General features: G+C 38.1%; 1 protein-coding gene across 1 annotated transcript in view; it reads right to left on the reverse strand.

Moving 5' to 3' along the window:
• Positions 1-5,826: 5,826 nt before the first annotated feature.
• The window catches only part of LOC122652154 (alpha,alpha-trehalose-phosphate synthase [UDP-forming] 1-like), a 46,815-nt gene continuing 27,437 nt past the window's right edge, over positions 5,827-25,204 (reverse strand). The window contains exons 8-17 of the mRNA XM_043845828.1: positions 24,935-24,983; positions 21,912-22,012; positions 12,094-12,281; positions 10,966-11,083; positions 7,952-8,131; positions 7,747-7,869; positions 7,575-7,662; positions 7,330-7,460; positions 7,135-7,233; positions 5,827-6,245 (exon numbers count right to left, since the gene is read on the reverse strand). Coding sequence (XP_043701763.1) covers positions 5,850-6,245; positions 7,135-7,233; positions 7,330-7,460; positions 7,575-7,662; positions 7,747-7,869; positions 7,952-8,131; positions 10,966-11,083; positions 12,094-12,281; positions 21,912-22,012; positions 24,935-24,983 — 1,473 coding nt within the window. The 3' untranslated portion in view covers positions 5,827-5,849. The remainder of the gene's footprint in view (positions 6,246-7,134; positions 7,234-7,329; positions 7,461-7,574; positions 7,663-7,746; positions 7,870-7,951; positions 8,132-10,965; positions 11,084-12,093; positions 12,282-21,911; positions 22,013-24,934; positions 24,984-25,204) is intronic.

Genomic DNA, 25,204 nt, shown 5'->3' on the forward strand with positions numbered 1-25,204 from the left:
AGGTGGAGTATTGGCCTCTTGGGTGGGAAGGTTTTAAGATGTGATTAGGATGGAAGACTTGCCAAAAATAAATAAATAAAAGATTGGGTTTGAAGAGAAGCGATAAAAATGGTCTAATTCCACTTGACTTGGAGGTTCTTAATTTAGATAAGCCATTTCTTTTTATAGATTCTAGAAGTGGAAGTTTAGTTCTAAAAATAAAAGTATACATAGGCTCTCATAGGCTCATGGTTTTCTTACTAACAATTTCTAAGGAGGGTATTTTGGTAAAATGAGGTATCAAAATTGCCTTTTGGGAGTTGAGGTTTTAGTATGAGTTTCTGAAGTGTAACGAAATTGGTCCCATCGATAGCACGATATTGTTCGGCTCTCTGATACCAATGAAATGCTATGAATCCAATCCCACCGATGGTACGAAATTGTCTGTTTTGACAGGTGAGTCTCACAGTTTTAAAATGCATCATATTATATAAGGGATCTTCCATAATATTTATGCACATTCCATGACACATCTCTATGCAATATGGGATTTTCCGTGTTTAAAATCCTGATACCGTAAAAAAACAAATAATAATAATAATAAAGGAAAGGATTTGTTGTAGACTGCATGACCCCTACACCAACGCAGGGCCAATGGGAGTAAGTGCACAGGCTGATGGGCATCAAGGGGAGGACCAGGGTGATTATTTCAGTACTGCCCCATGGGAGAGAGCATAGGGAGGCACTGCCGAGCGAGCAGCGTTTTTTTCCCCTAATACAATAATAAATGGCATATCTATAGCATTGGGGAAGGGGAAGGGGAAGGGGAAGGGGAAGGGGAAGGGGACCAGAATTGCATATGATTCGGATTGGACAAATTGGCTGACCCCAGCTGGTTTAAAAATACCCGTGAAGTGAACAGAACAATTCACACATCATTTATCCTACCCTGTGAACAACATGGTTTTGTGATTTTTTTATCCGAGTAATAAATCAATCAAATGATTGGGGTTAGGTTGGGGCAAGGGGGTTTGTTACATACTTACACATGAGCGAAATTAGAAAGGATGAATTAGACCTCTGGGGCCTATTGAACCTCTAGGCCCCCAACTTGAAGGGATCCTTGGGCGCTGTTTATAAAACTAGTGTTCGAGGGTAAGGCTACCCAAGTTGTTCACATTACTTTTCTATACTCTTCAATGACTCTTAGCCTTGGAGTGCTGTACGGGTATAAGACAGAGGTGGTGAAGAAGAAAGGTAAGAGAAAAGGACAAGAAAGGATGAATTTTGGATTTTGGGCATTGGTGAGAGAGATGGGAGGATAATTGACTTCCATACTTTCCCTTTGGAAGGATTACTCTCTACTCTTTGTTTTGCCTTTTATATCATTTCTTTGTTTAGCCTTTTATATCATTTCTTTGTTTATAATTCTTAAATACCTTAGCAGGGCTAAAAAATAGGGGTGCAAGTTTGGCCCTATCGGCCCGAATCTGCCCTGGTCCACCCTGAGCCCGAATAGAGTTTGGACTAAGATATTTGGCCCTGAGGGCAGGTTAGGGCTGAAAATTTCTGACCCTGAGTCAGGGTCGGGTTGGGTTAGGATTGAGGCCTCGGGTTAAGCCTAGCCCGACCCTGTATGAAGTTACAGTATAAAATATATATTGATATAATATATATCATATTATATATATAAACAATAACGTCACCCACATTTTGTAATATACTATATTATATATAAAGATAATAAGTGATATAATATATTTTATTATAGTGTTATTTTACGTAAAATTGATAATTTTTTCTCTGACCCATTCCAATCCATGCATTTCTTTCTCCTTCCCCATGATCAGGGCCAATCAGGGTCAGCCCGGCCCGACCCTGAGGGCGTGTCAGGGTTGAATTTTTAAGGCCCTGAGTCAAGGTCGGGTCGGGCCTAGGCCTAGCTAAAGGGACTCAGGGTTGGGCTAGGGTTCTATAAAGCCCGGCCCAACCCGACCCTGTTGCTACCTAGTTAAAAAGTTATATTGTTGTTCGATTTGGTCGGGTTCCTCGAATGTTCTTCACTGTAAAGAAGTTTTTTTTCCTATTTTTAATTTGGTTTGCAATATGGATTCTTTAATTCCTATATATGATCTAGTTTGTAGGAACTGTATTAAACACGCATCATATTATTGTCATAGATATTTTTTTTGCAACGAATTTAAAAATAAAATATTAATTTGACGTCTAGTTCATTTAATATACATACGTATTCGTATCTCTTTTTTGCCCGTACCCAAATATACGTAGTTTGTTCTTGTGTGGGGTCCGCACCCTAGAGCTGAGAATTAGTGACTTAAGGACTAGCCAACTTTCCAATCTAAACTCAATAAACGATAAATGGAAGGAGTAGCTATAGGACCAACGATGAAAATAACAAGAAAGTGGAGCTTAGAAGTAGATATGCATGATTCATAAGATGTTAGGATTTAGAAGGTCTCTTTTGGGAGGTTATTAGGTCTCGCATGGGCAACTTGTATGGGAGGGATGGGATAATGGGAATGTGATGGAATAGACCTTATGGAAGTTGAAGTTCACTTCTCTAAATTTTAAAATCTAAATGCCATAGTTCAAAGGACCACTAAAAAGGAGGGAATAAGCATTACTACTCTTTACTGTAATTTTCCTGACCGGATTGATCTCTTGAGTAGACACAAGTTGATAGTGTCTGTCTACATTCTCCTTTGTTTGTTAGCAATTGCTGGCATCTTGATCTTTTACATTGGTGCCTTAAGTTGGGTCTGAGGAAGACAATTTTTCTGTTGAAAAATTATTTCAATTAGGTTTCTTGCAAGGAAAATAAAAGGAGGGGAAGTGAAGCGAATTAGTTTGAAATATTCATATTTAATTATAATGATTGTGTAATTAATTCCACTATATTTCTAATTTGATTATTAAATTTTGTTTTACTTTATAACCAAGTCTTGTTTAATTGAAAAGGAAAGTAAATATTACATCCAAAAAGTATAAGGAAAAAAAAAATGATGCCTCGTCAGATGGCCCTTGTGCCTAGACAAAACCCCCTCGCCCTAAAATGACCGCCTTTCCCCTTACAAAATAAAAAATCCCCCACAGTTGATATCCTTGTGCATCCCCCTCTTTGAACCTCGTGTTGGTGCAAGGATCACAATTGGACAGTGTTCTTCCCTTATTATAATTACCAAATATGGGAAGAATTTTAGTACGTTTATACAATCATGATTATAAAACCTTCCCTTTTCTTTTTCGGATTTTGCTTGGGTAAACCAAGGTTGGTTACACCGGGTCTTTAATCATAACCATCGTAAAATAGGGGGCATAAATGGTAATGGTCATGCCAGTTCCATTGTGATCTTTTCTCTTACCTGCAAAATCCTTTTGTTTTATTTGTGCCACAATAGATGGTTACATCAAGAATTATCCTTTATATATATAAAAGTCTCACATTTCTTCCATTCCTTTTTCTTACAATACAGGAGGCTTACTTAGGAAGAAAAAAAATTGTAATTTTAAGTCATTTATATCACACTGAAAATTAGAAGCCATTGAGATTCTTTCAGTGAGTCTGGGAAAGCTTTGGAAAAAGATTGAAGCAAGGAGAACACATAGAAGAATAGATAGAATTAAGATTGACAACATTTCATAGTTCATACTTTATATGTTCAAACACTAAATTCACTTCATTATAGTTTAGAAGTTCTTGCTTTTCCCCTGTTTTTATAGTTTAGAAGTTCTTGCTCATATATATATCTAACGTTGTGTTGACTTTCAACACAAAGTTAGTTTCTCAGATTTTCAACTCCTATCCAATAGTCCTCTCTCTCTCCTAGGCAAGAAGGAAAGAATCTTTGGATGGAAAGAGAATGTTTTTTTCTCACAAAAAGAAGGAAGAATGTTGGGCATGAAACGAAGTACCCACTACGAATCTCTCCACTGCCCAAAGTCGAACACAAACTTTATAATATCTGTAAATGAAGATAATAGTATATCCTCAATAATTCCAATCAGCTGACGCAAATGAAAGGCAAATGTGTAGGAAAAGAAGGTTCACAACTTCACATCAGCTACTCTTTCTCATGTGGTCATAAACTGAAAGGATGAGGTTCCTCTGCTCCGCTTCTGACAATCCCACCTCATTTCACACCTTTCATAGGGTGTAGCACCACATCATGGATGGTGGTGGTCACACCTTATGGACGGTGCGAGATGGGATGGTTACCTGCAAGGTAGAGGATCTGGAGTCGAACTGACATTGTTGAAAGTTCAGAGTTAACTTTTATATGATTTGTTGCTTTTATATGCTTGGGAGCTCTCACCACCTAATGCCTTAACGATTTTGAATTGAATCTTTTAAAAGTTGTGATTATAGTTAAGACTTCAAGAATTGGGTTGAGGGCATTAAGGTTATACGTAAGGGTGTTAAACAATTCAATTTTAGGTTAAATAGTTTGGTAAGAGTCATAATGTACAAAGTCTTATCCTTGTTTTGCAGAAAAGCTGTTTTCGAGTCGAACCCATGATCACGAGGTCGCCATAGAGCAATCTTATCATGTACCAAGGACCCTATAATGATGAAAGTCTCATGCACTAAGTACGCCCTTTTATGTATTACTATCTCTGCCGTAAACTAGCAAGCTAGATAACGGGATTCACTAAAAGCACTGTTACATACTTATGAACTCCCTTGCAGCTACATTATAAAACCATTTACCACCAATTTTTTTTCAAAAGCAAACATTGTACGTATAAAGATGGAAATGACCAGGGATGTAGTGATCATTTAGAGCACCACAATGTCTAGACGTAGGGGCGGCGTTCACTATGCGAACAGGTGGGTTCTTTCCCAAGACATTAATCAGCCTTAAACAAGTCATCAAAAAAGAGTCATCAAAGTAAAAAATCGCAATAGATCAGCTACAAGATGAGTTGGCTAGTTAGCACTTCAGACCAGCTGAGCCAGCTGACGAATTGGCTGACCCAGATGGTCCTCCTTGATTGACAGACTTGGTTCTTCTAATTTTGGACCACAAGGAATTCTACATCAGAGATATCAAGTAGCAGCTGCCGCTGTCTACTACACATGCTAACAAGCCTGAAAGATTGACATGTTATACAGGGAAATTGCATAAAACCAGTTACTAGCACTTAAAAATAGCATTATTGCTGCTTCAAACCAGCTCAGTGAACCCTTTTGGCTGGCCGGGCTGGTAGGTTTTGAACCAGATGGTCCACAAATACTGAACCTAATAGCTTGATTAACTTCAAGTGGGTTGTAGACTTGTTTAAAATCTGGGGAACTACCTTTCAACACGATGATTGAATGCTCATTTGGGATACAAATGAGATGAGCAGACCGTAAATGGATGTGTGTACAGATTTTTTTCCCTTTTCTCCTGTAAACTGTAAAGTATGTCCCACAACCAAACATTGGTGGGTCCTACTGTAATAATGGGTCCCACTTAGACAGACAAATTAAACAAGGACAACATGCACCATGGCCCCATACAACAATTTCTGGCCGCCAAGACACCAGAAAGAAACTGCATGTGCTTTTCCCACATAGCATTGTAGACTTAGTTGTTGATGACTGTCCATAAGCACATTTGAGAAACAATGACAAGAATCTCTTTTTTGCAGAACTAAACCACCCCCCCCCCCCACCTAAAAGAATGACAACTGAACTGGGAGAAGAAAATTTTTCCTGAACTCTAAAATTACTACTCTTGTTTTTTCTCAGCATCTCCAAGTGATTTTTTTTTTTTTGGTTAGTTCTAAACAAGAAACTGCAGAGTTTCAGACTAAGAAGTTCATTTAGCATGAGGAACTCCAGAGATAGTGAGAGCATAGTGTCTTTAACTTGAAGACAGTGCTACAGCCATATCCTTCAGAAATTTGACAACCTCATCTGACGAGTTAAGGAGATACCGTGCACTGGAACGCTTCCGCCCAACAGCACAGGAAAAGTAATTTTCTCCTTTGAGATCCAGTACAGAACACTCATGCCAGGATACACCTTCCTTTGGTGGCCGCCATGCATTACCACTATTAAGATTGGCTCTCTTCTCATTGGACACAGAGGTCCGATGGTTCCTACCATGGGATACCTTCGGCCCAGTTTTACTCGCTGAAACCTTCGGTGAAGATCGTCTGTCTACAGATGTCTCGACTGGATCAGATATTTTGCCTCTTGCAGCACCTGATGACTCTGCTGGAAGCTCTGGCTCAAAAAATGTATAGATGTCTTCATCCTAAAGCAGCAAGGATGTGTTATTTACTCTACCAAGCATACTATGGTACAAAAACTCAAGAGGCACCTGTGACTCTTGAGTATTAGGTGCACACAACATAGTATTGTTCACTAGATGGAAAACCAAATACAGAATAAATCTTCCTCAATTTCCTGGAGTAGCCAAATATTATCTATTCTTTTACACACGGTTTGACTGGTCAAACCCAAAAAAGGCCTCTTTTTGGTTTGATGCCTCGTCCACTTTTAGAAATTATGGGTTCAACCAACCGATGAATTTGGCTTTCGAGGATTTATATGTTATGGGGACAGTCTATAGTGGGGAACTGATGTTGAAATTTCAAATTGCTCAAGGTTCAAGTCTCGCTGCCTATTAGCATTATGTAATTTTTTAAAAACATTTTCCACAAAATATGCACATAATATTTAATATAGCCGAGTAAAAGTCTAACTGGGTATTATTGTCTACCGATTCAACTGGCTAGGCAGGCCAGATCTTAAAACGCTGGTGCAGGATCTCCTATCACATGGACTAACCCATGTACTGTCACATGGCATGTTGTGAAGTGTAAAACTTCACTGGGCATTGCGAGACATAGTAAACCTATGATTTCATATACAAGTAAATAAGTTTAAACACACACTTTTTAACATCTTGAACTTTGGCTCCAACATAAGTCAAAATGATGAAACTGGATTGTCTAGATGCCTTAAGCAAACATGTGATGATCAATGACACCCGGTAATTGATACCCCCTTCCCCCAACCCCCCAAAAAAGACCTGCAAGATACTATGAATGCACTGCTCAGGTGCAGTGAAGATTAAACATATTTGCAGATTAAATTATTAAATATTGAATATTAAGAGGTAAAAGACTGAAAGTAAATACCTTCCCTAGAAAGTGCCCAATGCACAGGACATAATCGATTGGTGTCTGCATGTTTTGGCTATGGATTATCTCTCCTAAGATGCGATCAATTGCTGCACCCTGCATGATGTATCCAATAGAGAAGAGATGCATCTCTATTTTAACACCCTAAACAACATGCAAATATAACCACATTTTGAAGTGAACTCGACGCACCTTTGAAACACCAACTGCTCTGACCTCAACAGATCGGCTTCCTTGGACAACATCAACAGCTGCATTAGAAATGGGACCTGTCCACAGGTGCTGCAATAAATCCCTTGCTTGAAGCCTTCCAAATTCAACATCTGCAAACATAATAAGGTGACACTCTTTTGAAAGGATGGCATAATAGAAAAAACAACAATTTATAATCTGAAAAAAATAATAATAATAAGAAAATCATATATTTGATCACATACCCGCATACTTATAATTCCATACAAGTGAAGTCTCACGTACTTCAAAATGAGATCGGGGTGTTCTTTCCGTAAAATATTCAAAAACATGCTGAAAATTTGTCAAAAGCTCACAAGTTTAGGAGTTTGGATGACACCAAAAAACAGGCTCAACTTGAACTTTAATGCCAACCACCTTCACACTGTCTACCCAATCCATGTTTAGATGCTCTGGCATCGTTGTCATCCATTCTTTCTTTAAGAGACGCAAAAACATTCCATTCTCTGCTGCTAACCACAAGTTGTACTCTCCGAAGTTCTGACAAAACAGTCATTTAGTTCAGAAGTATAATTTACAAAAAAACAAACAAAAAAAAAATGTGAAAATTAGATGGAAGTACTTCGTCTAGGACACTCCTTTCACTTCCACTCAGAACAACAATCGTTGTCTTTGGATCATTGCAAAGAATTTCTAAGGGTTCTTTCAAGTCCGGGTACAATTTAAGATCCATTTCTTTAATTTGATCACCCCTTCTTCCACCAGGAGTATCCACTGGTTCAGTTAGACTTGCATTGAATCCCTGCAGTTTTGTAGCATATGCATTTTGAGAATAATTGGAACAATGACAAGTTCATCAAGATAAAGGAGTCTCAACCCTTACATGTAGCTAACTTCAATCAAAAGCCATTCAGAACTAATTCACGAAAATACCATGAAGCAAAGAATTGAATACTTTAATAGAGTAGACCACAAAGAAGTGCTGAACTAGCAGGAATTAGACACATTCTAATCGTTAAAAGTAGAAATCCCAATTCTTCTCTAAAACTTTCAAGAACCAAAAAATACCATAATTCTCCACCAAACAGAAAAATGCTACAGTCTACAATGGAAGGTGATGTTTCCGAAAATCAAAAGACAAATTTAAGCCATCTGTGCGTATACAAAAGGGGGTATTTGATTGAATTAGATTCTGAAATTTGACACGTGGCTAATCTAAACCTATCCTCTCTGACAGTCGGTATGGACATATCATCTGTTCACATGGCAGAATAGATACCTTGTGACATTTGGAAAATAACAGATCACTATGACAATAACAATAACAATACAACAATAGTAAGAATAAGAATATCGTAATTTATTGTTTGGGGTTGATTGTGTCTTTTAGTTCTTCTTTGGCTTGCCTTGGCTGTAGGTTGTGGAGTTGTGCTCCTTGTATTTTCTTTTCTTTCTCCTCTTTTGGGGGGAAAGTTTCTCTCTGCTTCTTTTAATATAATTTTTATTTATCCAAAAAAAATAAGAATAACAATAACAACAACAATAATAATAACAATAACAATAACAATAACAATAACAATAATAGTAATAATAAGGGAAAGAGATCGCTGCCTAGGCCTCTAGAACCTGCATCTGCGTGCTGGCCAATGGGAGCGCACACATAAGCATCGCCCTGGGCAGAATTTCAGCCTTTCCATGGGGCAGCACGGTACTTTCACGCACTTTTGTGTCTAGGGGCAGCAACCAGGTAGCGGTCTTTTCCCCAAATAATAAAATAATAATAATAATAATAAACAATAGGGAAGAGGTTTGCTGCCAGGCTGCGTGGCCCCTGCGCAATGGGAGCACGCACATGGGCATCCAAGGGGAGGAGGCAGAGTGCTCATTTCACTGCCCCATGTGAAAGGGCATAGGGGGCACGCTGCTGGGCAGCATTCGTTTTCCCTAAACAACAATAATAAGCCAGTCACTTGTGCTTGTTTTCACATGTCACTTATAAACTAAAATAAATGGGTGCCAATAAATCAAGTCAAAGGTTCAAGACAGACTGAAGATTCATATATGGGAAGAGGTCATGTGATATGTATGCAGTGTAACCACTAAATCTTCCACATGTAAGATTCCAGGAACATGCAAATCTACTAGCAGCACCTACACCTGTTAATCTGTCCTAAAACTCAACTGAGCCCCAATCTCCTTAAGGCTGGGGTCCACAAAACCAAACATGAATACTTAATAGGTTAGGTTAGGTGCACACTAGAGATGAACCTGACCCAAAACTCTCAATTTTGCAGTAGTATGACATCCCACCCGACACTCAATAATTCCTAGGAAGATGTTAGCCTTTGCCAGAATTAAAGTGATAGCTTTGAATCAGATATGAATATAACTTAACACTATTGTTGCCATGAACAAAACCCTTTGACCTGTCCCTAGTTTAGGTAGGTAACAGATAAGTTTGCAACTAGAATTTAAACAAAACAGCAGGGACAAAAGAAAAACATTTGTTCATTCATGGTTTAATTTTTAAGCTTTAGGCCTCATAAAACAGTAGGAAAAAGGGTAAAATCTTATTTCACAAGAAAAATCAATTGTTTTGCTACACGTCATATTTTGTGAAACAAATCCATCTGTTTTCTAACAGAAACTAGCAAATGGACTTGTGGAGTAAACTCCATCCCTTCCCCCCCAGGAACAAAAACTCATTCTAGTTAATCCTTGTCCATGCTCCTAAGGTAAACTGGTCAGAGTTGAATCATAAGAGAAATTTTTTGTGTTTTAGTTAAGTCCTAGATTCACACTACGCATGAGTGATTTAATCACAGAGTTTGCAACAGCACAGGGATTGAACAAACTCAACATAAACCTATTGAGCCCCCTGATATAGGAATAAAGTGCCCATCAACTTTCCAGTACTGACCCATTCATGAGAGCTGAAAATTCACTAAGTTGTATGAATGTATGATGAGGCAGCAAGTGAATCCCTTAAGGTCAGATACTCAGATAGTTTGAATACACATAAGCTGCACAGTGAATCCATGATAAATCGGCAATTGATTATATCAAGTTAGCACTGTGTAGACCAAGGTTTAAAAACTCGGAATCGGGTACAACATCGGTCTCCATCAATTGTGATTTGAATCAACCTGAAATCGGCTGGGAATCGGTTGGAATTTGTTGGAATCAGCCTAACTTGGTTAGACTCAATAAGTACAAGTGAATCATGTATCGTGATAATCAGAGGCCATAATATAAGATTTAGTGTAAAATGGAATGACCAAAAATAATGAGGTAGGCTGAGATGTGACTGAGGAGAAAGTAACATTACGAAGATCCAGAGCCTGTTTCCTAAACTCGAAGATCAGATAAAAAGTCATTCATAATCTGATTAGAAAAAAAAAAGGCCTAGAATCAACATGATGGTTCCCCTAAGCCAGTCTAGATTGATGAGTACACACCAGAGAATCATGTATTTTACTTACAGTCTCAATCCATTAACCAACCAAGGACAACTGCTGCCCACTTGAGATCAAAAACTTCTGTTTGTTGAAAAAGCTAAAGTGGAGAAATATTGACACTCCAGAGTTCAACACTTGAATGAGAATTACAAAAATGAATAAATAAATAAAAACATACCAGTATGAATAAACGGTTCTGGGCTTGCAGGGAACGCTTTATTGCATCTTTGACTGGAAGTAAAGGAAGAACCTGCCTTGTCCTTAGTTTAGCTTCAACAATGGTATCATTCAGCTCACTATGTGTAAAAACAACAATGTCATTAAAAACACATGACAAAAGAATAAGCAACAAAAACACTTTACAGTGGAAGCAAGAGGGGGACTATATCGAGCTTCCTCATCTGCATAACAATATACCCAACTGATGGACATCCAGTGAGTTCCAAGAGATCAGTTTCATGTATAAGGATGAATGCCAGTAACATTTTAGCTAATCACTAGAATTTGATATGAATATGTCTGCTCCTGGAAACTTTTCCACTCATCAATGGCCAAATGAAAATCCTTTTTGGGGCAGCCACTACTTTAAGGCATGTAACTCTCACAAAAAAATTGTTTCAACGAAATAATTTGAGTCTTTAACAACAATTTCACACTAAAGACAAATTTAAACAAATTTAACTTTTACAATAGACACTTTGACACATCCCCAATTTCTCCTTAAAGACGATATGATTACAACATCCATAACAAAATTATGTTTTACTGAACCAATATAAATGAGAACAGTTCAGTTTCCAGTTTTCAACAATACACAATAAGGAGATAAGTGCCAATGTGTTGAAGAGTAGTCTTTATATCCTGAGGTAATCATGAAAGCAAAACAAATAATGCATAGTATGATCTAAATTCAACATAAGTACCAAATTGATTGCATATGGTAAAGGAGACATAGGATATAACTTACATTAGTACCAGAAATGGTGTAAGGAGATAGGACAAAAAGAAACTTTTTATTGTATTTCACCTCGAACTTCATTTAGTAAAGAACTATAAGAAGTCTCACTAGTTTTATTTTTATACGAGTCACAATTATTTCTCTTAATATTTGAAAGGTATACTTTTTTGTTGGGCAATACTTTCCTCTGTAATGAGATAACATTTCAATCAATATGAGGAAAAACGTGCTGTAAAAATTTATTCTAAAAAATAACACAAGCATTATTCAAGATAATCATAGGCAAATACTACATTGGAAAAAATTTCCTCATTTTTCAAGAAATTCTAGTCAGTAAGTTACCCATACCTCACAAAGGTCTCAGCCCAATCTTGAGCAGTGTGGGTAGTCACATGCATAAAGTTATGACGGTGCCTCTTTTCTCTTTCCTCAGGAGACATATCTAAAGCTAGACCAATTGCCTTAGCAACTTCTGTGATGTTCCATGGGTTTACTAGGATAGCTCCAGCACCAAGGGACTGTGCAGCACCAGCAAACTAGAGAAGATGACAAATTTATTAAATCAGACAGTAATAGCATTGTAGTTGAAATCATATCCAAAGGTCAATTCATGAAATCCATTTACAGATTGTAGCTAGGAATAATGTGTTTAAAATGAAACTTGTGGAATGCTTAGTTGCTTCATTCACATGATATATGTTTAACAAGACAAGCCACATCGAAGTTTCTTTTCGTTCGGGGAGGGGGTTAAGTATTCTACATCAAAGTTTGTATACTATAGAATATTCTTTACATCAAGTTGTTAAAGGAAAGCCAAAAAACATATTGGCATGACTAGAGAAAATGACACATTGCATTATGAGAAAATCTCCAGCATTAATAAGACCAATCAACCTGCAATGTAAAATTCTCTAGTGAGGAGTTTACATGTTGATTGAGGATTGGGTCCTGAAAAGGGACAGAACCAGAGGTTTTATTCAAAGACAATTGTCCTCGCCAAGTCTTCTATTCTGCAAGTGTAATATAATTGTCTAACTAATTTTATCAAATATCATTGTCAATGAAAACAGACTTTATTTAAAGCTCATTCACTTTTCTACTTTATGGCAATAATTTATATTATATATTTCAAATTTTCAATTGCTTCTTTGGCCGCACTAGGATGGTTAATGAGGTGGTGAATATTGATGACAGGAGATACCTCAAAGTATTTATTTTAGATATCTAGGCTCAGTAGTAAATAAAGAAGGTGATATAAAGGATGATGTTGACGATCATTACAATAGGATGGATGAAGTGGAGAGGTGTGTTTGAAGTGTTGTGTGATCGGCGTATCCCTTTAAAGCTTAAAGGGAAACTTTATATGACTATTATTTGACCGGCTATGATGTATGGTGCGGAATGTTGGGCAACTAAGAAGTGTCATATAGATAAACTAAGTGTAGCGGAGATGAAGATGTTGAGATGGATGTGTGGCAAGACTAGGAAAAGGAATGACCATATTAGAGCAAAATTAGGAGTAGCTGATTCAGGATAAGCTATGTGAGAGTCGTTTAAGATGGTACGGTCATGTTCAATGATGGCCTTGGAATGCTCCAGTACTGAGGGGTTATTTGATTCAGATTGAAGGTACTAAAAGAGCCCGGGGCAGGCCTAAATTAACCATAGGAGAAGTGGTGAGGAAAGACAAGCATAGCTTAGGCCTCGTACTGCGTATGACCTCAAATAGAACTGATTGGAGAGCAAGGATCCATGTGGCCGACCCCATTTAGTTGGGATAAGGCTATGTTGTTCTAGTATTTCAATTGCTTCTTTGTTTCATTTTCTATATTCTTTTCGTATTAAAAATAGCAGGATGAGTAAGTTGCAGGTGCAGTCTATATTTAATGAAACTAGAAAGAGAAGAGAAAAGAAAAGGAAAGGAGGAAGAAGAGCAGAGTTAGAAAGAGAAGACCGACCCCTCTCCAATCTAATATTATTAATTATAGTTTTGGTCTAAATATTTCGGTTTACGAGCGTAGTCGAAACCAGGCTCGAAACAGAAACCCGGAATCTTGGGTTAACCAGAGTCAAATATATTGCAGTCAACAATACAAGTAACAAGTCACCCTTATGCCCATCCTAGAGTACTACACTCCTAGTCTGTATCACAAAAGTTGGTCATGTCATAGTGTGTCAGAAGAACGCACAAAGTCCTCCACAACAGCCCTATAAATGGAATAGAGTACCTCCAGTTGCTTCCACTGCATTCCTCTACTGCCCAAGTACTTGTTCCAAGCTTATACAACAGTGATTTGTCCAAGAAAGCACAAAAAAGCAGTTTTCAAAGCTTCACAGGCAAAAACTATCAAAAATGGGTCAAAATTTTGATCATTTCGTTCGAAATTATGTATTTATATGTAAGTCAAAGTAACATTTCGGCCGGAATTTCAGCTAAACGAAACTTCATACTGAAACATGACCGAAATGTTGAAATTTTTGTCAAAACGTGTACATCTTTAAGTATTGCATGTGGTTTCGTTTCTATCCTTTGCGAAACCGAAATATTTCAAACTACCATTTTGGGTGTGATTTTTTAAAACCTAAGGGTTCCACTATGTTGAGAGGGCTTAAAATAGGGTATCCTAGAAGTTTTAGGACCTAATTTGACCATTCAACCCTAAAAGCCAACCATCGAAATTGCCAGAAAAAGAAGTATGAGTTTCGACCAAAATTTTGGTTTCGATCACATTTTGGTTTCAAGCCTGGTTGAACCGAAACCTAGAACCTTAAATGAGGCAACTATTTTTTCAAAACAGAGGATGTCCCAAATGTTGATGCCAAAGCATCATAGTGTCAATAGAACAATGATAGCACTCTCTCCTCACGTCCACTGCTAATAATCTTTTTCACCAAGTCTTGAAACAATAGGAGCCAAGACAATATGATATATACCAATCATGTGGTTTATAGCACCGGAGTCAATGACCCAAGACGAGGAAGCAGTGGAAGCAAAATGCATGAAGAGTAAAAGTTGAGATACCTGACTAAGAAAATGAAGAGGAATCGGTGGAAAATTCTTCCCAACTAGGCAATAATCCGACATAATACTTTCATATCTTCTCTAGTGAGATAACTATATAATCATTCATATATATATATATATATGATCCCTTTGTTGTGGAAGCATTCCCCAAAGAACCAATATCACCAACAAGAATGTGTTAGCTTTGGGACCATTAGTTAAATTTGGAAATGGATCGATTCTAGTGAGATAGCAAAGGGTTAACAGCTAGGAAAAGAAAAAGAAGAAGAGAAGAGAGAATGAGAGAGAATCGATTATGTGTGTTGAGTAATTCTCAACACACATATTAGCTTCATTTAATTAACTTCTATGAATAACACAGACCTCCCTAGGAAGGTAAATAGAAATAAGTAAAGAAAGGAAAATTACAACTCAGTCATGTCTTATAACAGGACAATGACAAAACTACCCTTGTACATTCTAACAACCCTAACTCTCCCCCTCAAGCTGGAGAATAAATGTCATAGATTCCCAACTTGCACAATATGGTATTAAATAGACCGGGAATGAGACCCTTGTTGGGGTAAATTCCACACATCACCCATTATGGTTTTGATGATAACAAATAAGTTAGTTGTACTAACTCTTGTCTAAAAGATGCATAGATAAGAGCAGAGCATCAAGTGAGGGGGAGCACTCAATTCAAGAGATTGATGCTCAAAGCAAATTGAACTTGTCTAATATTTCAAGACATCAAAGAATCATGAAGAATGGAGAACAAGTTTTGAAGACAAAGATCAAGACAAGTTAGAAGAACTCTCTTTGAAGATACTCATGTAAAGAAGTAAAGTTCAAGACTTGAAAAAGTTTGAAGACTTAGAATTGTACTAAGTTGTAAATTCATTTGTTAAAGTCACAATTGATGTAATACACACACGCACGCATACATTCATTTAGAATGACCTTAGAAGGTTAAATGGACCCCTAAACATGTGACTATTGAGTTTTGGAACCCCCCAAACCAAACCCTTTTGGAATCTCCCATGTAAGTCCAATAAAGGACTTAATAATGTCAGCAGAAATTTTATGATCCAGCATACCGGATCATGAAACGGTATACCGGATCAGCTGTTGATCTCAGGAAAATGCTCACAGTAGCCTTCTGGAGTACGCCGGATTGTAATCCAACATACCGGATCCTGAACCGGTATACCGGATCATAATCCAGCATACCGGATCAGTGCTTGACTGTTAAAATATGACCATTATTCCCCTGTTCCTTAAGGAAAGTAGGTAATCCGGCATACCGGATTCCCATCCAGCATACCGGATTATTTATAGACTGTGGAATCCGAATGTTAATTGGATTCCTTATTGGTTCTAGGCTCCTAGCCTATAAATACTCTCTTGATTTGTGTTCTAAATACAATAATTATCAATAATCAAGAGCTCTAAAAGATCAATTACTCCCTAGTGAGATTATACACTCAAGATCAAAGAGGATCAAAGAAGTTCAATCTCACTCTTGCTTCCTTTATACACATTTGCATTCAAGCTGCATAGATTGAAAGGTAGCACCTATTCTACTAAAGTTTGAGGTAATCCTAAACTAATTAGTAGTTCATTTCACTTTGTTTAAAGTTGTTGTTGAGTCCTCTTGCTCGAAATCAAGAGAAGGAGTCCTCTTGCTTGGAATCAAGAGTAGTGAGTCCTCTTGCTCGGAATCAAGAGTAGTTGAGCTCTCTTGTTCTTACTCAAGATTCGATTTAGTGGAATTCTCTCTAAGGTGAGAGGAGTGGACGAAGGCAAGTATTGGCCGAAACACAATAAATCTTGTGTTGAACTCTTTGAATTATTGCTTTGTTTATTGCTTGTCTTTACATTGGTAATTTGTTTTAATTTTCGCATAAGTTTTTAATTTTTTTTCAACCTTCACCTTTTCACCCCCCCTCTAGGTGAATTCACAACCCTTGGCGAAGATATCTGCTACTTGATCACATGTCTTCACAAAAGGAGTACAAATACAACAAGAATCCAGCTTCTCTTTGATGAAGTATCAATCAATTTCAATATGTTTTGTTCGATCATGTTGAACAGAATTATGGGTAATACTTATAGCAGCTTTGTTGTCACAATAAAGTCTCATTGGTCCTTCAGTGTCAAAACTCAAGTCTTGAAGTTGTCTCTTCAGTCATATAAGTTCACACACCCCATGAAGCATGGCTCTAAACTCTGCCTCCGCATTGGATCTAGCTCCAGCTGGTTGTTTCTTGCTCCTCCAGGTAACTAGATTACTACCCACAAAAGTGCAGTACCCAGAAGTAGATCTTCTGTCAGAGACTGAACCAGCCTAATCAGCATCTGTGTAGCCTTCGATCTTCAATGGTCATGCCTGGCAAATAGAAGACCCTTTCCTGGGGAGGATTTCAAGTACCTAATGACGCGATAAACCGCATCCAGATGTCCACTCCTAGGAGCATGCATGAACTGACTCACCACTCCAACTGCATAAGTGATGTTTGGTTGAGTCAAGGAGAGATAGATCAATTTCCCAACTAATCTTTGGTATTTGCATGCATCTATGAGAGACGAACCACATTCATTACCATGATCAGAATGAACAAGAGAAAAAGGTACAATAGATCTATTACTATGATAAGGATAAGAGGTTCGACAATGTTTACCAAAAATACATGATTCACACTAAAAAACATAAGAAGAAGGAAAAGAAGTAAACAAATAGGGTAACTGTCTCCTCATTACAACAAAAGAGGGATAACCCAAATGTTGGTGCCAAAGCATTACAAACTCCAAAGTACTACGGTCACTCCGACCACAAACATAAGCTGCAACAATAGATGAACCAAGTAATCGTGGTTCAAGAAGATAGAGTCCTCTTTTCTCAGTTCCACTGCCAATAACCCTCTTTGTCTCCAATCCTAAAAAAGACAATAGGAAGGAAAGAAAGTGACACAACAATTTAAGGATTTGGTTAGATGGCACACTGATAGTAGGTTGGCAGTAAAATCATGGACATGAAGAACAGACTCAAGAGAAATAGGAGTTACCCTCACATTACCCTTACCAGAGACAAAAGAAAGGGAACCATCAGCAACCCTTGCCTTATCCCGACTAGAGCAAATAGAATAGGAATCATAATACTGTGACATACCAATCATGTGGTCGGAGGCTCCAGAGTCAATGATCCAAGTAAAGAGCAGTAGAAGGTACAGACGAGACCTGCAGAGTTGAGGTAAAAGCAACTGACCCTCCAGGGGTAGAACTAGTAGACGAGTGGCCAAGGTGTGACATCAACTGGCAGAAGGCTACAATATCATCCTGTGAAAGGGAATCAAGAGCAGACTGGGGTCCAGATGTCTCAATCTTGGATGTCACAGAGTGAGCCCTAGCTCCCCCTTGCTTGCCACCACGGGCACCAGATGAACCACCGCGTAAACCAGGGGGTTGCCCATGAAGGTCCCAACACCTTATTGTGCCCCAATTTTCTACAGTGATCACATTTAAATCTTTCACAATGATCTCCATGAGTTGGCCCTTGGCCTTTCCCCCCCACTATTCTAGTCTCGGTGGGAACTAGAAACAAGAGCAGATCGCTCCATTGATGGTGCAGTATCCATGGTTGCTCACCTGGTTTCCTCACTTTGCAAGTAACTACACGTTTCATCCAAGGATGGAAAGGGAGACCTCCCTAAGATCTCAAAACGAATGGGCTCATACTCTGGATTGAGCCCACCAAGAAGAGGAGATCCTTTCAACTTTGTGGTTCTTGTAGACCTTGACTTCATCTTCAGAGTTAGACAATCGAAGATACCTGTAGTGATCATATTCCTACCACAGGCTGATAACAGTGTTGTAGTAGTCAGAGATGCTCCTATCACTTTGTTTCATATTTATGGCTTTTTGGTGGATTTGATACACCTTTGCATAGTCACCAACTCGACCAAAGGTCCTGGTAATACTATCCCACATCTCCTTAGCAGTTTCCTTGTCCATAAATCTCCTACTAACTTCAGGTTTCATGGAGAAAACCAACCATGTCATAATTTTGAAGTTCTCAGTCTCCCACTTCAGATATCCTGGATCAGTAGTGGCAGGCTCCTTAATAGAGCCAGTAATATACCCCAATTTTCCCCTACTTCGCAGGGACATCTTCACAGAACGAGACCAATCTAAGTAGTTGGTATCGTCCAACTTCACAATAGAGATTTGGGTGTTGGGGTTATCAAAGGAAGCTATAGTTGGGAAACCACTGCTCAGGCTACTAGCTGGAGTTGGTCCACTGACCTCAGAATCAAGCCCAGACATTGTAGACATAATATGTAGACACTTCAACAGTCAATATAGTTTTCTGTTCAAATGTGGAGTACACTCAACCCAAACAAAGGAGGCAAACCAGTAGACAAATAACTCCAAATCAACCAAATCAAACTAACACCTCATTCTCATTAACTAATAAGCATCCAAGGCATCCATCTTCCAAAAACAGTTCAAATACTGAGCAAAAAACAGAGCTGTCGATACCTGTACAGCAGCAAAAGAGAGAGCAATACTCTCCAATATCCCCCCTTCAAGAACTGAGCTCTTAGGGCTTCAAAAGAACACTTCTAGGCGACTCAAATGAGCCTAGCTTCAAGGCAAAACAGTCTGCCAAGGGGCAGAATCGAAACTGAAACATACCATGGCTGGCGGAAATTCTGGGTTTGTCTTCAGAGGCTTCAATGCAGCTTCCAACCAAGAAACACTCCTCTCAACAACCGAGTGGATAGGGGTCTGAAAGGGTACCCCTAGGTGATTGAGGTGCACTTGGTCTCATCCCAAATAGTGGAGAGATGAGGGAGAATCGAAACAAACAATCCACAAGCTGGCGGTAGCTTTGTATGCACCTTCTAGGGCTTCAATCCACTTCAGCAGCTCCTAAACTCTCTCCATATGTGTTTGATTTGAAGAATATAACTCCAAAGAATGTATAATGTATAATATCTCACATAGTACAGCCTCTAATGGAACCCTCTACCTTTCTAGGGTTCCAAAGAGAGGTGAAGACAACAACCGAGCTTAGTTGACTCTCAAACCAGAGATGCTAAGTTAAATCTGAAAATGGAACGATTCTAGTGAGATATCAAAGGATTAACAGCTAGGAGATGAAGAAGAAAAAGAGAAGAGGAGAAGAGAAGAGAGAATGAGAGAGAATCGATTATGTGTGTTGAGTGATTCTCAACACACTTATTAGCTTCATTTAATTAACTTCTATGAATTACACAGACTCCCTAGGGAGGCAAATAGAAATAAGAAAAGAAAGGAAAAATACAACTTAGTCATGTCTTATAACAAGACAATGATAGAACTACCCTTGTACAATATTCTAACAACTCTAACACTCCCCCTCAAGCTGGAGAATAAATGTCATACAAAAGGAGTACAAATGCAACCAGAATCCAGCTTCGCAGTGTAGTTATTTGTTTTCAATTTCTGGTAAGCCAGATCACTAGAACTTGGAGCCTTGATTTCTCCGATTACATATCCAAACTTTCCATGATTTCTCAAGGATAGGTTCACAAAGTGAGACCAGCCAGATAATTGTTTTATCTAAATTAACATTGGTTATCTGGGTGTTTGTACTCTCCAGAGCAAGCAAGTCGAGGTTAATATTACTTGAACCACTAGCTGAAGAAATCATTGGTACTCTGACCAAAAACATTATTCAAAGTACAAAAGGGAAACTGATTGGATACCCTAACCAGGTGGGGAGTTCACATTCTACCCAAGAGAAGAAAAACTTGATTTCAATTAACAGAATCACAAACATGGAGAATCGTCAACCAGATGAGCATTTCAAGTTAGAAATCGATTCTACAACTTTCAAGCTTCAAGAACAAAACCAGAAACATCTGTCACCAAGACACCGCTCAGAGTATTAAAAAAACAGAACCCACAAGTCTAGCGGTAGAATAGCTTAACAAAGTTTTGAGTTGCACTGCAATATAGTCAAATATTACCGATTGAGGTCAAGAGATCTTGAGATGGGACCCTAGGGAAACTCAAATGGTCCTTGTCTCACCTCCAACGGATATCAAAATAGAGAGAAAAGATCATCTGCTTCCAGGCTTGGCGGTAATGCAGTTCTGGCTAATTTCTTCATTAATCTAGTCTTGGCAGCTCAAAACTCCACCAACAGTTCTTACAGATGTCTTTGGATCATGTTTTAGATCATTACATGATATGGACTCCCCTTCATAAACATACATATACCCAAGACCATAATACGTGTTATTTTCCATCATACCCTCAAAACAAGTATTCCAACAGAGTAAATGGGAATCAAGACATGAGAAAAGATGGAAGTGGGAAAGGTAAGCCTCTTTAGTTTTATTCTTTTTGTTTAAACAATTTAGTTCTGAGTTAAGGAAGAAAGTGAGAAAGGGAGAGGGAGAGGGAGAGGGAGTGAGAGCCAAGGATAGGATTTTGGGAATCAACGAGTTTTTAGTTTTTTTCCCCCCTAATTTTGTTTTTCCTCTAGGAAAGGAGGAGAGAGCAAAAACAGGGTCATGGGGCAGGTAAATCTTTTGGGTCTTTCATTCTTTTCTTTTCTTTTCATTTTGGATAATACTTTACTACTTGAAAGAGGGGAATGAAAGAGTGGGGAGGTTGGGCTCTGGTACCTTCTTTTCTTTTCTTTTTTTAGGTGAATAAAGAATTCATTACCAACGAAAGAAAGAAAACAGGGGCCCCCAAAGGGGGTTAAAAAGCCCACGGCTAAACCAAACTTCAGCTAGAGGCAGCTGAAGAAGAGAAAGAAACATTAGGGACACCCCAGGAGACAACAATAAGTCTGTTCCTTATTGTATTTACCTCAGAGAAACACTGTGACATGGTTGGCTCCACATTGACATTTTATTGCGAAAAGGCCTTCTAATATTTTTTTTTTGGGGTGGGGGTGGGTGGGGACTCAAGCCTGAAAAATCTGTCCCTTACTTGCATTTTTGGATAGTATATATAAAGACCAAAATTTTCAACAATGGATAGCCACCAAACTCAAATGATTTCCATGTAAGACGTGAATGAATGAAGAACAAAATAAAAAGCATCAAACTTAGCATCATTCCATGAAGCACATACAAATAAAATGGAAACCATTACTTACTTCACTAAGAATTAGAACTCCTTTCTTTACATCCTGGCATGCCACAAACTCATAACTGACAAGATTCATTCCATCCCTTAATGATGTCACAAGTGCTACATCTGAACAAAAGAAGTGAAGAACAGAATCAGAATAAAAATGAGAATACATGAACAATCCTAAGCTAGAAAACAAAGGATTTGAGTCAGAGAAACCTTACGATGCAACACTACAATACAATATAATAGACAATTCATGTTAATACCCATATCTACTGATCTATTGATGGCTTTCATGATAATTTGGTAAAAAGAAGTACGACGTTAACACTAATTGCTTTCATGATTTGCAAGATTGTCCCCAGAATTATTGAGGCAACTCAAACTCAAGTAATCCTTATCCTGATATAATTTAGTGCATTCAGTGACATAGTAAAAAATGTTGCATGCATCACTTCCTATAACTTTATATCCTACAGATTCTATGTTGCTTCTAACTTTTCACTTATTTGCATTATTTCAAAATTTTTCAACAGGAGTTTTTTTTTTTCACCAAAATTTCTCCCATGGTGAGGGAAGAGTGTGCACCAAAAGATGAAAATGTTAGTGCTTCTAAGTTCTAATGAATTCATTCATGGGTTTAACAATCTTGGTAGTTATGGTACCAAGAGCAGATCCTATGCAATGAGGCATTAAAGGGTCCAACTACAAGGAAAGAAAGCCTCTTAAGAGTGTGCTGGTCATAGTTGTCAAGGCGTTGCCAAGGCATCCAGGTGCCTTCTTGGGTCCAAGGCAACGACACACCTTGTTTGATGCAAGAAAAGCAACAACCTTGGACACCTAGGCCTTGTGGCCTTATGAAATCACACCTTATATTATATCACTAATTTGAGATCTAACGAGCTTATATTGATTTATGTTTATTGCAATTTTTTAACGGATATACTTATATTATGTCCTAGGCTTTATTTATTACATTTTTGTTTTCTCATAGTAAGTCATTACTAGCATAATCATATCATTTGATTGATAAGGATTCTATGTTGCATATAAGCATAATTATATAACGAGAAAAAGAACAATGCCTGGTCGTGTAGCCCCCGCGCTCAGACACATGAGCGCATGAAATTAACACCCCTCCCCTTGTGAAATAAAAAATCCCATCTATGTATATGCCCCTGCGAGCACTGTCATTGCCCCCCATCCATGCTGGTGCAGGGGCAACCCAACAAGGAAGCGATCTCTTGCCCTTATATAACATTAGCATTGCAATACCCCCATAGGGATTGCTCAGTTAGCAAAAAACAACACCTCACAATTAAGAGGTCATGGGTTCAAGTCTCCTTGGGGCCTATTCGTTAGTATATTACAAAAGAAAGGAATCAGATTTTTCTCGTTCAGTTTTCTCAAGCCCTAGCAAATAGAACCACCTCCATCAATCTTCATGTTTCTCCACTGATACATAACCAAATCAAAATCTTGGAGATTTGACTAGCAGAAGGTGGATCATTTGAAAAGACACGAATCTGGCAATAGCCATTATTCTCCATTAATCTTTCTTTATAATAGTTTCTTACAAGTATGACAACGAATATTCTAGTCCATAATCACCAGCATCAAAACAACAACAACTCAGCTTTATCCCAACTAAATGGGGTCAGCTACATGGATCCTTGCCCTCCAATCAGATCTATTCGAGGTCATACTTGATACAAAGCCTAAGCTATGCATGTCTTTCCTCACCACTTCTCCTAAGGTCATTTTAGGTCTGCCTTGGGTTTTTTAGTTCTTTCAATCCGAATCAAAATCACACCTCCGTACTGGAGCATCCAAAAGCCTCCGTTGATGATCATTTCTTATTTTGTCCTTCCTAGTTTTGCCACTCATCCATCTCAACATCCTCATCTCCGCTATATTGGGTTTATCTATATTATGCTTCTTAATTGCCCAACATTTTGCACCATACGTCATATTCGTTTTAAAGAAATACGCCGATCACACAACACTCTAGACGCACCTCTCTACTTCATCCATCCTATTTTAATTCTCTATGAAACATCATCCCCTATATCACCTTCTTTATTTATGATTGAGCCCAGATACCTAAAATAATCACCTTACGGAATCTCCCTCTCATCAATTTTCACCACTTCACGATCCGTCCTAGTGTAACCAAAGTTACACACCATATACTCCATCTTCATTTTACTTGTCTTAAAACCTTTTGATTCCAAGGTTGATCAATCCCTACTTTTGTCTCATCCACCAAAACAATATCATCAGCAAAAAGCATACACCAAAGCTGATCCTTGATGTAACACAATTGTAATTAAGAATATACTACCTTGGCGCCCCACAGTTCTTACACCTATCACCACACCATCATAGATATCTTTAATTATGTCCACATATTTACTTGAAACACTTCTCTTCTCCAGTACTTGCCAAATTAACTCTAGGGACTCTGTCATAGGTTTTTTCTAGGTCAATAAAGACCATATGGAGATCCTTCTTCCCATCTCTAAATCTTTCCATGAGTCTCCTAAGCAAGTAAATAGCTTTTGTCGTGGATTATGACTAAATCACCAACATCAAAACATCATGCATTTATTAGTTTTTGTTTTCATGATACCATTTTTATTTCCATTTCTATTTTCTTTCCCTTCCCAACCCCTTTAAATTGTCCTGGACAGGTTCTAAACATGTTTCCGCATTTAAAGTGCTGTATATATATGACAACACTCTCAACAACACCTTGAAACTAATGCTTGTTGAAGATTTGTCTAATTGATATGGGTAAAACAAAAATGTTGGTTAAAATGGTGTCTTTAAGTCGCAATGAGAGGAATAAGACTAGACCAGTATATGATAAACACCCCCCCCAACCAATGAAAGAGAAAAAGAGAGAGACTTCTTATTTCCAATTTCAATCATTGTACCTTTGTAGAGGAAAAAATAAGGTACAGAATGACAAAGCCAAAAAAATTTGGAGCCTACACTAAAGTTAAATTATATGTTGTAGAATAATGTCAGAAATATGAGTACCAGTGGCTGCATATAGTGCACATAACGCATGAAAGTCGAGCGACCGATCCTGTGGAAACAAAAGTATTTCAGGTAATCTCTCATTTCTAGCAAACATCGACATTTAAAGATGCATAGAAAAACCATAGGTTCAATAATTCATAAATAAACATGAAACTATAAAATGAAGCATGCCCAATTGCTAATTTTGGTGAAATTTACACTTTCCCAATGTTCTAAAAGAAGTCCAAAACAGGTTTAAGTTCAATATTCTTCTTGCACCATATAAAG

This window comes from Telopea speciosissima, chromosome 2 (genome assembly GCF_018873765.1).
Source record: "Telopea speciosissima isolate NSW1024214 ecotype Mountain lineage chromosome 2, Tspe_v1, whole genome shotgun sequence".
Taxonomy (NCBI): Eukaryota; Viridiplantae; Streptophyta; class Magnoliopsida; order Proteales; family Proteaceae; genus Telopea; species Telopea speciosissima.